The 12,408-nt window shown below is 47.2% G+C and overlaps 1 protein-coding gene across 5 annotated transcripts in view; it reads right to left on the bottom strand.

The window, feature by feature from the left end:
* col18a1a (collagen type XVIII alpha 1 chain a) overlaps positions 1 to 12,408 on the bottom strand; it is a 73,822-nt gene that overhangs the window by 23,613 nt on the left and 37,801 nt on the right. For 2 of the 5 annotated variants that reach the window (XM_062456325.1, XM_062456327.1), the window contains exons 1-2: positions 11,401 to 11,866; positions 368 to 909 (exon numbers count right to left, since the gene is read on the bottom strand). In XM_062456325.1, the coding sequence (XP_062312309.1) occupies positions 368 to 909; positions 11,401 to 11,728 (870 nt within the window). In that variant the 5' untranslated portion in view covers positions 11,729 to 11,866. Of the gene's footprint in view, positions 1 to 367; positions 910 to 10,350; positions 11,332 to 11,400; positions 11,867 to 12,408 lie in introns of those variants that run through there. The other 3 variants (XM_062456323.1, XM_062456324.1, XM_062456326.1) reach the window with 3 other exon arrangements.

The raw sequence follows: 12,408 nt of genomic DNA, 5'->3' as shown, positions 1-12,408 counted from the left end.
GAGTGGACTGCACCCGACTGAGGCGAGGCAATTAGCTTCTGTTAACCTCACAAGGGGTGAGACATTTTATGTTTGGATTTAAAAGCAGGCCAATTTGGCAGATGAAATCATCCAGGGGTTCACCCAGGCAGGAAGCCGATTCACATGCCTGGCTTTGGCTGAGACGACAGATTTAACATTTTTAGAGACTGAAAAAAACTTTCCTTCCTTGTCCGGCTTGTTTCCAATTCCACTTACCCCTGACACCAATGCTGTTCTTTCACAGGACTTAAGATAAGCAACACTGAACTCAGTTTAGAGTACTTGGTTCAACAACCCCTCCAACCTTACATCTCTACCACAAGACCAGAGAGCCAGCCGTACATACCAGAAACTTGTCAGGGTCGGCCCCCCCAGCCTGGCCCACGAACACCCCTGCCCCGGCCTCCAGCTCCATCTCATCAGGCGACCTCTCGAACCGCACCACCTGGGGGTCTGAGTCGCAGTTCAGGTAGAAGACGACCTTGTCGTCGCGCACGCTGATGGAGAAGCGCGTCCAGGTGTCCCTCAGCGAGGGCACGGCGAAGGTGGCCGCAACGTACGACTCGGTGGAGTCAGGCTCGGTGTAGTAGAGCACAATGTTCTGCTTGCCGCCCTGCACGGCCGACAGCTTCACGCCCACGTACATGATGGACTGGCCGGCATCGGTGATGGAGAAGATAATGCCTCCTTTGGTGGAGGTGGGCTTCAGGAGGAACAGCAGGGAGAAGTCCCTGTAGAAAGGGCTGGGCAGGTGGGCGCGAGCCAGCTGGCCTGTGTTGGCATCCGGGCCGAAGACGTAGGCAGGGCTCCTGTCCGGCCCTTCAACCCGGGAGATCTCCTCCGGGGGAGGGTCACCAATCAACTGCAGCAGAGACACTCCGCTCTCGTCTGGAGGGGAGGAGAGACAGGAAGTGAGGTCACAGTAACTGGGGAACACAGGATGGGGGTGGGCTACATGGCAGGATGTGTTAGCAAGAGCTTGATTAGTGTTGTAGGAGGGTGGTCTTCTGGTGAGTTGGGGTGTGTGAGGGGGAAGGGAAAGACTGTCATCACACTGTGTTGTTTTGTGACGTGTGTTTGAGGGCGGAGGGCTTGAAATGGGGCAAGTTGTGAAAAAGGTTCCGTTTAATGTACTTCATAAACTGGAAAATGTGATTCTTTGGCCTTCCCACCAAGAATAATGTTACAATTATTTCAGGAAACCACTCTGGATTCCCAGCTAAAAACACTGTTAATGCATTACTTTACAATGCAAATACTGTACATTCCAACATGACCCCAAATGAAATATTTCAACGAAAACATTTTATAAAAGACCTTGGGATCCTCTCCCGATAGCGAGACTATCACATTCAAAACAGACCCATTTCTGTTACAGAAGACCCTAAAATAATGTGCTCGTTTATTAAAATGTACTTATACATTGCCAAAAAGGGCAGAAACAAAAGGCTCTCATGGGAAAAATATGACAAGATTGATCTCACAGACACTGCAAGGCCTTTAGCCCAAAGAACCCTTGTGAATACATGCTTCTATTAAATATTGCTTCAGAAAAGTGAAATTGTAGGGAGTCAAGCTCTTAGTAACTAGGGGATATGGGGAATTCTATATAGCCTTTTTAAGAAACCTGTGCACTTGCAGATTCCCTGTGTTTCCTGACTAGAGACAGGCAACATAGCTGCACCATAGCAACACAATTTATTGTTAGTGAACTTAGTTCAACATCCTTCCCTCTTTATTTTGACTTCAATTTTGTCGATATCTTACCATATATCATAGCAGTTTACATTAATAAATAAACAAAGTCTGAAAAACATTTGACAAAGATTTCTTTTTTTTTCTGAATTACTATGTCACAAAACTAAAATGCTGAAAATCCTCAAGGTTTGGTGGCATCAGCCGAGTGTCCCACTAGAGGACCTGCTGGGTTAAATATCTGCCCTCGGGCTCTAGTCAACAGGGTGACAGCAGAGGGGCAGTGAATAGAAGACGTTTAAGGGGCAGAAAACAAAGAACCCAAGTTTCCCCTCAGAACGCTATCCTCACGGTGAGGAGAACCATGCATCATTCTGTGCCATTTTTCAGAGAGGTTTTGGTAAAGCAGTTTCTTTTGAAGTATAGGACACTTCTGGATTTTTACATTTATAAAAAACAGTGTTACAAAAAAGTGTGATTTAGTTGAAAGGGCCAAATCATATGCAAAAAAAGGAAGTCAGCTTCTCAGTGTTTTTGATAACTGAAATTGCTGTTTAGCCATCGAAACAGGACACTTCACAACCCTTTGAAGGAGTCCCACCTGATGACTAATGTCTTGAACTGTACTGCATCATGTTATGTTCACCACGTTCAAAGCAAAAGGAGTTTTCACAATAGGCACTGTGGATCATTAGTCCTAGCCTGTTGAAAGGAAAAACATGAGGTATTTGGATCAACTCTTAGGTCTGTGTAGCCTCTAAAAGGCCATGTAAACAAGTTGGAAGAGGTTTGTCAGATCTGCAATGAATATTATTAAACCATTTTTTGGGGGTCATACTTAATGTCGCCATTCAAGCAGTCAATGGCTAAATGTATACCACAAATAAGCTTAAAATCTAATGTAAAAACAAAGATAAACCCACAGTTGATGTGTCTACCAATGTTGTGACTAGATCAAGAATGCTAAACATGAAATGAACAGTTTAGTAAACCTAGACATGGCTCCACATTCCGTGGAGGCCCACTTGTAGCCACCTTAGGGAGGTGTGGGTCCTTGACCATTGCCTCGTTGACAGCAAACAATAAATTGTCATCTCTCCCAGCCTCATGTCCCAGCCCCATGTCCCAGCCCCATGTCCCAGCCCCATGTCCCAGCCTCATGTCCCAGCCCCATGTCCCAGCCCCATGTCCCAGCCCCATGTCCCAGCCCCATGTCCCAGCCTCATGACCCAGCCCCATGTCCCAGCCCCATGTCCCAGCCCCATGACCCAGCCCCATGTCCCAGCCCCATGTCCCAGCCTCATGACCCAGCCCCATGTCCCAGCCCCATGTCCCAGCCTCATGACCCAGCCCCATGACCCAGCCCCATGTCCCAGCCCCATGTCCCAGCCCCATGTCCCAGCCCCATGACCCAGCCCCATGACCCAGCCCCATGTCCCAGTCCCATGACCCAGCCACATGACCCAGCCCCATGTCCCAGCCCCATGACCCAGCCCCATGTCCCAGCCCCATGTCCCAGCTCCATGGGCCATGACCCAGCCCCATGTCCCAGCCCCATGTCCCAGCCTCATGACCCAGCCCCATGTCCCAGCCCCATGTCCCAGCCTCATGACCCAGCCCCATGACCCAGCCCCATGTCCCAGCCCCATGTCCCAGCCCCATGACCCAGCCCCATGACCCAGCCCCATGTCCCAGTCCCATGACCCAGCCACATGACCCAGCCCCATGACCCAGCCCCATGTCCCAGCCCCATGTCCCAGCCCCATGACCCAGCCCCATGACCCAGCCCCATGTCCCAGCCCCATGACCCAGCCCCATGTCCCAGCCCCATGTCCCAGCTCCATGGGCCATGACCCAGCCCCATGTCCCAGCCCCATGTCCCAGCCTCATGACCCAGCCCCATGACCCAGCCCCATGTCCCAGCCCCATGTCCCAGCCCCATGTCCCAGCCCCATGACCCAGCCCCATGACCCAGCCCCATGACCCAGCCCCATGTCCCAGTCCCATGACCCAGCCACATGACCCAGCCCCATGTCCCAGCCCCATGACCCAGCCACATGACCCAGCCCCATGTCCCAGCCCCATGTCCCAGCTCCATGGGCCATGTCCCAGCCCCATGTCCCAGCCCCATGTGACATGGGCCATGTCCCAGCCTCATGACCCAGCAGATGTTGGCTGTGATGGAGTGGAAGAACAGCCTGGAGGGACTAGTAGTGGGTCTGCACAAGTCCTCGCAAACCACTCAATCTCTGCCAGCATAACTAAGGGCGAGTTCACAAGGGCATGCCAGCAGACAAAGTTCAGGAAAAGATTACATTGATGAGGATTGCCTGAACGTTGGACTAAGGAATTTGACCCTGCCTTAGTCACACAGTGTCCAACCGAAGTGTGCAATACTCCACTTCCTCACCATGACCAAAGGCTTCACAGAAAAGTAGGTGACTCGTTTCAACGTTGGCAGACTGCATTGGACACCTTCGAGACACAATCCACGACTAAACAACTCCTGCTAGCATGTTGCACGTTCTCACACAACCACAGAGAGGAGTTGGCAGAGGACAGCTGAGGAGAACTGATTTCCCGGCAGATTAAAGTTAAGGGACAGTAATAAGTAGGAATGCAGGACACATCTGAAAAACAGAGCATGGTTCTTCCAGAGATCACAGCATTCCTTCTGGAACATTCAGCCTCCTTCACCACTTTATCTTACATGATTCTCTCTCTTCTTGAAGATGTGGTCATCTAATGTTCTGTTCTGCCTGCAGCGCAGCGCAGCACATGTTGGGCCCTGGTGCCATCTGGAATTGACCTGTTGTGTCGGAGTGTGTTTGACGCATTCCTACAGAAATCCTCATAACAGACACAACTCACTTCCCTCACCAGAAGTGCACACTGTGATATTACCAATATAGTGTATTTAGCAGATGCCAACAATATTAGGTGAACTAACCCTAACCCTAACCCGATATATACAAAAATTACAATATGGCAATCAGTTTGTTAAAACCCTTTGTGGTGGGGATACTGACAGGCTCGTGGATATGGACGAGTGTACAGCAGGTTTATTTCAAAATGTCCTTCAGTCAACAATAAAAAAGTGCTAGCAACAGGATTAAAAAGGAAAACAATTTTCCAGCAATTAACGTTTTTTCAAAATACGGTTGAAAGGTTTAGACCGGCCAACTACCCATTAAAGGAATCCTTTTTTTTGCTGTCCATATGAATACACCCAGATAGTGTTCTAGAAAGGCCAGAGGAGTCATTCAGTCCAACTGATCAAAAACACAGTCTTCAAGGAGTTCAACATTAGCATTTTAACTAGAATCTCCATTCAGCTTCTCCAAAAACCTTTTGTCAACCAATGACAGCTTAACAAGTCATTTAGACCAAGAAAGAACCTGCCTCTGAAAGAGAGGCTTGCAGGCTTTATGGTCCTAGTTTATCTTGTCAGGACCATTTACTGATCACAAGCCCCAAATTCCACACATTTTCCCACCACCTTAACATACACAGATATGAAACATATACATTCTGAGAGTGTGTTCTGACCTACATACAGCTGTATAAGATGGTGGCTGCACTTGATAAGTCAGCATTCACCAGAACATGTCCTCTAAAGTTCACTCTGAGGGTGGGGGTGAGAGGTGGGGGTGAGGAGGGGTGGGTGGGTGGGGGTGGGGGTGGGGGTGAGAGAAAGGGAAATGACAGTTGAGGATTAGTGGTTGGGACCGTGTCTGGAGGCAGATCTCCTTCCAGGTCTCACCAGGGGAGAACCATCTGGACCCAGCTGCAATACCAGCCCCAACATCCCTCAGGCCCTTCTGACAACAGCTCTCACTTTCTAACCCTCTCGTCTGTGGTCCAGACTTGTGCTCATGGGGTCAAAGGTCAAATCTGGACACTGAGCACTGAACAAACGTTGTCTCTCGTGAAGTCGAGCTCTGCTATCAGGGTGATCCTTCAATGCTTCACAAGTGAATTAAACATCACATCAAGTTTGTTAGTTATTGTTTGTTTGTTATTTTTTTGGACATTGGAGGAAAGGTTCCCAGAACCTAATAGCATACACTAAGAGTTGTGGGGAAACGACCAATAAAAGCACTGTACAGTGACCTCAATGTGTTATTAATGTGTGCTGTGCACGTATAATTAGAATCTGTTTACTGTAAAAAGGAAGTAATGATTGACCAGCCTACGATTTGTCTTTCGGCATTATGTTATGCACATTCTACATTGATTCAAAGACTAAGCAAGCTGCTAACCAACCAGCAGCTATTGTCTGCGTTATCATTCAGCACACCAACGGCTGCCTCTAGACAGGTGAGCCTGGATTTGTCATTAGTCTTCAGAATCTCACACTGATACAACCTCTTTTGAAAACATTGCACAAGTTTACTTAAAGCAACATTGACTTAGCAGAAACCCAGCTCTCGAATTCCTTATCGCTGAGGTAACGGCAATAAAAACAATGAGACTGACAGAGACAGTGTAGCTTACCTAACCTCCATGACAGGAAGGAAGTCTTACAGTTGTAGACAGGCAACAGGTCGTGCAGCATGTTGGATAATTAAAGCATTCAGGCCTGACTGAATACTTATTTTAATCACACTGCACATAACACTGTGAATCCTGTATCACATTAACAGGGCTTAAGACAGTCACAAGCCCCTGACTGGTACATCACCCCTGGCTGGGAGAAGAAGGGCTCACAGTACCAGCAGGATTTTTCTAACAAAACTCAGCACTGATACTAAACACAAATACTCCTTTGTCATAGACCAATTCAAAAGTAAGCTTTGAAGACACATGCACTATTTAAAACAAGTTATTTGGTCAACTTCAAATCATTTGAAAATGAATATTACTGGAAATACTGAAAACCTCCTTCTACAAAAACTAGACTCCATGTAAGCCTTCTCTGAAGAGCGGAAGTTCAATCGGTGAAAATGTGATCACCTCCAGCGGTGTGGTTGCCCTTTAAGGGGGTAATGTGATACTCTAAGTACCATACCTGTAATCCTCCAGCACTTACGCTGTTCCTCACTGCAACGTCTTTCATGTCCTCTTAGGCAATGTTCCAAAGTATATCACTTGAAACATGACTGAATTATATACGGCCTGTTAATTTGTTATTTCTTAGTTAGTTGTCTCTGTAAGTATATGAAGCTGAAACTGCAGTGTGTTGAATCAGAATGGACCTGGACCAGACTGAACCTCACCTTGAAACCTTTCTGTATTTATACAATGAATGTTTCTGTATTTGTACCACTAATAAGCCTTTCGATTAAAACTGAAACCAGAGGGGCAATGAGTTTCTGGCAGTGAAGAATTTAGGATACGTTGTACTCATAATTGGAACCCCCTGAGAGCATAGACTGGGCTAACTTCTCCATGGCTAGACTGGGCTAACTTCTCCATGGCTAGACTGGGCTAACTTCTGCATGGCTAGTGCCACAGGCTTCAGCCTCTCCTGTCGCAGGATACAATACCCCACTCCAGTGGGATCTCACTGTCTCTAATCAGTGTCAGAACCCACTACAGCAGGACGCCCCTGGTAATACAAAGTCACAAAACATAAAAACACTACACACACACACATACATACATCCTCCATCCCCAGGAGACAGACCTGACTCTGGGATTGGATTTTTCCTTTGGCTGCCAACAGACCACCATAGCAGTTCACTTGAAACTACTCCACATACATTTTAATTCATGGGGAAAAAAAGTAAGAAGTCAATAACAGAACTTGAGCAGTTGTCTGTTGGCTTCAAACAGGAATTTCCCACCGCTCTTTTTGATTCATATCTTGGATCTGACCTTGTTAAAACGCAATTGACCCCGACCCTTTAAATCTGTGACCGCTTGCCCTTCAAAGGAAAAGGCTAGTTGCCATGGAAGAGACATAACTGGACAAGCTAATGCACGTTAACAATCTGCTTTCATGCCAGTGGGGCGCTCTGCTATTGTCAGGAGGATAGCATGCGACAGGCCTCTGATTCATTCAAGCACAGGCCAATATCTTTGCAATCTTCCCACGGGCATCAACTCTCCCACACACGTATATATTCACATATAGATGTGTGTGAAATGCCCCATTGTAGTCTGCTGCGCCGTGTAGGGTCTTTATAGCAGCCCCTAGTGAGAACCCCCCCAGAACATTCCAGTACACCATTTTTTAAGAGAGATGATGAAAGATTCTTCCTTGGCAGTTCATCACCAGTGAATGATGAACTTACAAAGAGGGAGTCAGACAGACGGGAGGCCGGAGGAGCACTGTACTGACAGGAGTAGAGCCGTGCCTTGTCCCACCAACGCCGTGCGGAGCTGTGGACAGCAGCAAGACTGATATAGTAACCATGACGAAACTACAACAATACACTACTGCCAGTTTGGTCAGTTGACAAGGGAGGTTGTACGATTATGGAGGGTTGGAAATAGGCGAGATTAGGTCACTAAGATAATAAAAACTAAGAAGTAGAGCAGTTTAGCTTCAGGGCAGGTCCTCACAGGGTCATGGGACACATTAACGTGGCTGTTCAAGCTTCACTCCATCTAGTAAAACCAGAGCCTGATGACCAGGGAAGTAGTTAATGTATGAACCTACAATTGAATGGCTGGAAAAGGTGGATACGGTTGCTGTTTTAACAGGGAACATGAGGCCTGGAGCATTGGTTATTTATAGTTTAAATGAATAGATTAACATTTTGGGGGGGTTTACAGGCATTTTTTGAGACGCCTCATAGAAGGTATGAGCAGATACGAGAGCATGTCTTTCTAGATCAATCTTTCAGATTTATGTTTGACACCTGAACTCAACCATCAATCTGTGACATACCTTTTGTCTTTTGACAAGTCCTGAATGAATGGTTCCATAAAGGTTGAGAGAGGTCAGAAGGGTTGAATCTGATATATTGATAGCATGGGTCCTCTTCCACCTTAAGGCAACAGGCTTTACCAGGAACACATGCCTCACACACTGTAGGACCTGGGACTATAAGTTAACCCTAACCCTTATCATTTACTTACCAACATTCCTCAAATAGCTCAGAGAATCTCACTGGATCCCCCCACACCTCTAACTAGCTCAAGAGGTACAAGGAACAAGCACCAGAGACATGGAGTCCAGCAGCAAGAGTGGCTGCAGCACAGCAGCAGAAGACAGCAGCCTGCAGCTGAAACAAGACACGCTTGTTTCTCCATAGTTACAACCTTCCAACAGCTCTCAAAACTGACCAACTGTTTGTCTGTTCAAAACACTAAGGTGACTTTCATTCTTCTTGAAAACCAATCAAATCCATTATTATATGCTAGACCAGCTTGTTAGAGAGCACTCGGCAAACTAAAAAGAAGCTAACTTTAGTCCAAGTAATACAACTCCACACATAAGGAATACAAGTAAAGATCACACCGCAACCTGCCTCAAATCAATTATCATGCGTGAGATGGAACATGGCAGCTTAATTTGTCTACTTAAAACTAAACATGTAAAATGTCCACAAGCATTTCCTAAACCAAGGTGCATTCTCCAATGCAAAATATCCATGCTATGCATTCATTTCTAGAAATATATGATTTTCCTTATCATGGTCTTGACAGTGAAATCCTGTGTGCAGTAAACTGCCTGCTACAGATATGCAGAGATGTAATCACGTGTTGATGTAGATCACATGTCAGGAGAGAATGTACAGGATTTACTGCTCCTCTCCAGGTGTGGCTCCCGCCTCTGTCTGCACAGGTCTTATACATACAGACTTACAGGTCCTATACATACAGACTTACAGGTCCTATACATACAGACTTACAGGTCCTATACATACAGACTTACAGGTCCTATACATACAGACTTACAGGTCCTATACATACAGACTTCATATAGATTCATCAAAGGATCAAAGGGCAAGCTTTAGCTAATTACGCTAACTCAGTTAATTCAAATCATCAAGCCATGAGTACCTGAAACATGCATTGCTTGGATCTCAAGTTACTTAAAACAGTTCAGACGTCTACAGTCTAACAGGCCTCTGCGTAAAATAAGTCTATTTAGTCTGCAACTTGACAAACAAAAATCACTTTTCACTTTATTATTTCATATAAGATCTACAGAAAACCAAATCAGTTGTGCAAGTTTGATTATATTATTTATTGATCCACTGTGTCATTGTGTGTGTGTGTGTGTGCACGTATGTGTGCCTGTATGTATGTGTCTATGTGAGTTTGTGTATGTGTGTGTATGTATGTGTATATGTGCCTGTGTTTGTGTGTGTGTGAGAGAGAGTGCTCAGTCACATGCGACCAGGAGAATATAGACATTCATTGACATGCATCTGTTTCAGGCTGTTAATGAAGCGTCTGTGCCATGCTTGTTAAGCATTTGCTCACAGTCCTCTAAAGAGACGTCGGCAAATACAAATATAACAAATTAGTTCCCTTTACTACTTTCACCGTGCACATAAAACCAAAGTGACCAAGTCCCCCTGAACACTGACAAGTATAAAGGTCAAAGGATCGGGAGCCAACAAACAGACAGTGTTAGGGGATGAGGGATTGTCTGCAGGAGTGGGGAGGGAGGATATTTGATGTCTGGTTCAAAATGGATTCCGTCTCGATGGATCCATTCTAACCAATGATTACCTTTCTGGTTACTAACTGACAAGCACTGATGGCCATCGTCCTGCTTCTCAGGGAGGGAGTGGCACTCCACCGGGAGGCGTCCCCGGTCCAGGAGAGACCAGCAGCTGTCCCTCAGAAGCTCACAGGAGCCCCGGCAGGGCAGCACGGGGGACAGGCCCCGGGGGCCACACCGGGGCACCAGGAGGAGGCAGAGGAACCACTCCAAGCTATGGTGGCAGGACGAGCGCAAGAGCCACGCCCAGTCGTGGAGGACAGCGAGGACCTCTTCCACGGTGCTGTGGTTGAGGTGGTTGGGAACAGAGAAGCTGTCCCAGCCCATGGACAAGCAGAAGGGGAAGGTGCTGTCCATGAGCAGGCAGCGAGGGGGTTCAGGTACCGGGGCCTGGCTAGCAACCACAGAGCCTTGAGAAGGGGTTAGTGAATCACCTGAGACAGTGTATTCCACAGAATACACTGTCAAGTTAGAATCGTTAGCATTCCGACTGAAGCTGATGTTGGTGTTTCTGATGCTGCTGGATGGCTCCAGAGACACGTTAGGGTTCTGGACCAGCTCACTATCTATGATGGAACTGCTTGCGTGTTCTGTCATGTTGAGTTCACCCAACACACCTTCTAAAAGGTCCAGTTTCGGCACATCTGTTGTTGTTGGAACCCTGCTGCTACTCTCAACCAAACCTGACAGGACGGTTGTTTCAAGAGGGACATTTAGGCTTTGAATAATCTGACTGTCTAGCGGTTGACTAGTGACATTACCCTCAGCTGTTGTGTTGAGTCCATCCCATGAACTTTCTAAGATGCCCAGCTTTAGCTGGTCAGGCACAGAAGTGCTGTTACTCTCAACTAACCCTGACAGGTCAGTAGGCAGAATGGTTGCTTCTTGGCTCTGCCACACAACTTTATTAGACCCTGAATAAGACCTAGACGATAATTCTTGACCAGACCCAGACCCAGATCCTGACCCAGATCCAGACCCAGATCCATTTTCTTCCCCTGAAAATCCCAGGAGACTGGGCTCAAACCCCTTCCCCTCTAGTGAAGACATGCCATTACCAGGTTTGCCTCCTCTTGATGAAGGTCCAGTCTGGCTGGCTCTCCTGGGCGGGGCAGTGGGCCTCACGGTGGTCAGCTTGCGGCCTTCCGTGTCCTTATCCCACGTCTGTACAAACTTACGAATCCCCGTGGCGACATCCATGATCTCCGCACCAACCCCCGCGATGTTGTCCGGATCCCCGCTGGCGCCTGCGCTGCCCGAGCCTTCCCGATCACCAGTCGGGGCGGCGGTGGTGGTGTCGGACCAGGAAAAGAACCAGGCCTGAGAGCGGCCGAGCCACAACACCAAGAGGAGGGAAACCCCCAGCTGGAAGCCCATCTTAGTCATCCTGCCCTCTAGAAGCACATCCAGCAATATCAGGCCCCCAAAGTGAACTTTGACATGCCCAACTGTACAGATCCTCTCTCCTTTAGTCAGCCTGCAGAGTCACCACACAGCCCACCAGGCAAGGGGAAGACTTGAAGAGGAGGGTCCTTTTGAAAGGAGGGAGGAGAGGGGGTGGAGGGGGTCTGCTTCCTTACTGGCTGCCCTCCTAATCTCCCCTCCCCTAGCTCCTCCCTCCAGCTCCTCCTTTTGTCGTGCCGCTGAAAAGCCTCTCTCCTACTGTGTGACACCTTTAGAAAAGTGTCTGCCTCGCCTTTCAATGTTTAACAAAAAAAGGGCAATTTGTTCCCCTTGACTTGAGCTTTATGTGCAAACTTTAAAATAAGGTACTTTGCAGACCTATAGATTAAAAGTTCAAACACTGTTAAACTGGGGAGAGTATATGAAGGAAGGCAGTTTACTGCAATTTACTTCTGAGATTTGATACTGCAATCAGAGACTTGAAAAAAAACATTCAATACGTTTACATACTGTGTGTGGGTTAGCTCCAGTTCAAAACAAACACAAACAGCTGAACTGCATTGACAGTGATATTGCAATCATCAATTTTAAACAAGATTATTTAACAACGTATCTGATACTCGCTTCATTAAATTAGATCAGACATCCTTAAAGTGTTCTTC

The sequence above is a fragment of the Osmerus eperlanus genome, chromosome 3, assembly GCF_963692335.1.
Source record: "Osmerus eperlanus chromosome 3, fOsmEpe2.1, whole genome shotgun sequence".
NCBI classification, from domain to species: domain Eukaryota; kingdom Metazoa; phylum Chordata; class Actinopteri; order Osmeriformes; family Osmeridae; genus Osmerus; species Osmerus eperlanus.
Note: the sequence above shows the minus strand (reverse complement) of the source record. Positions and strands in the feature narration are given on the sequence as shown.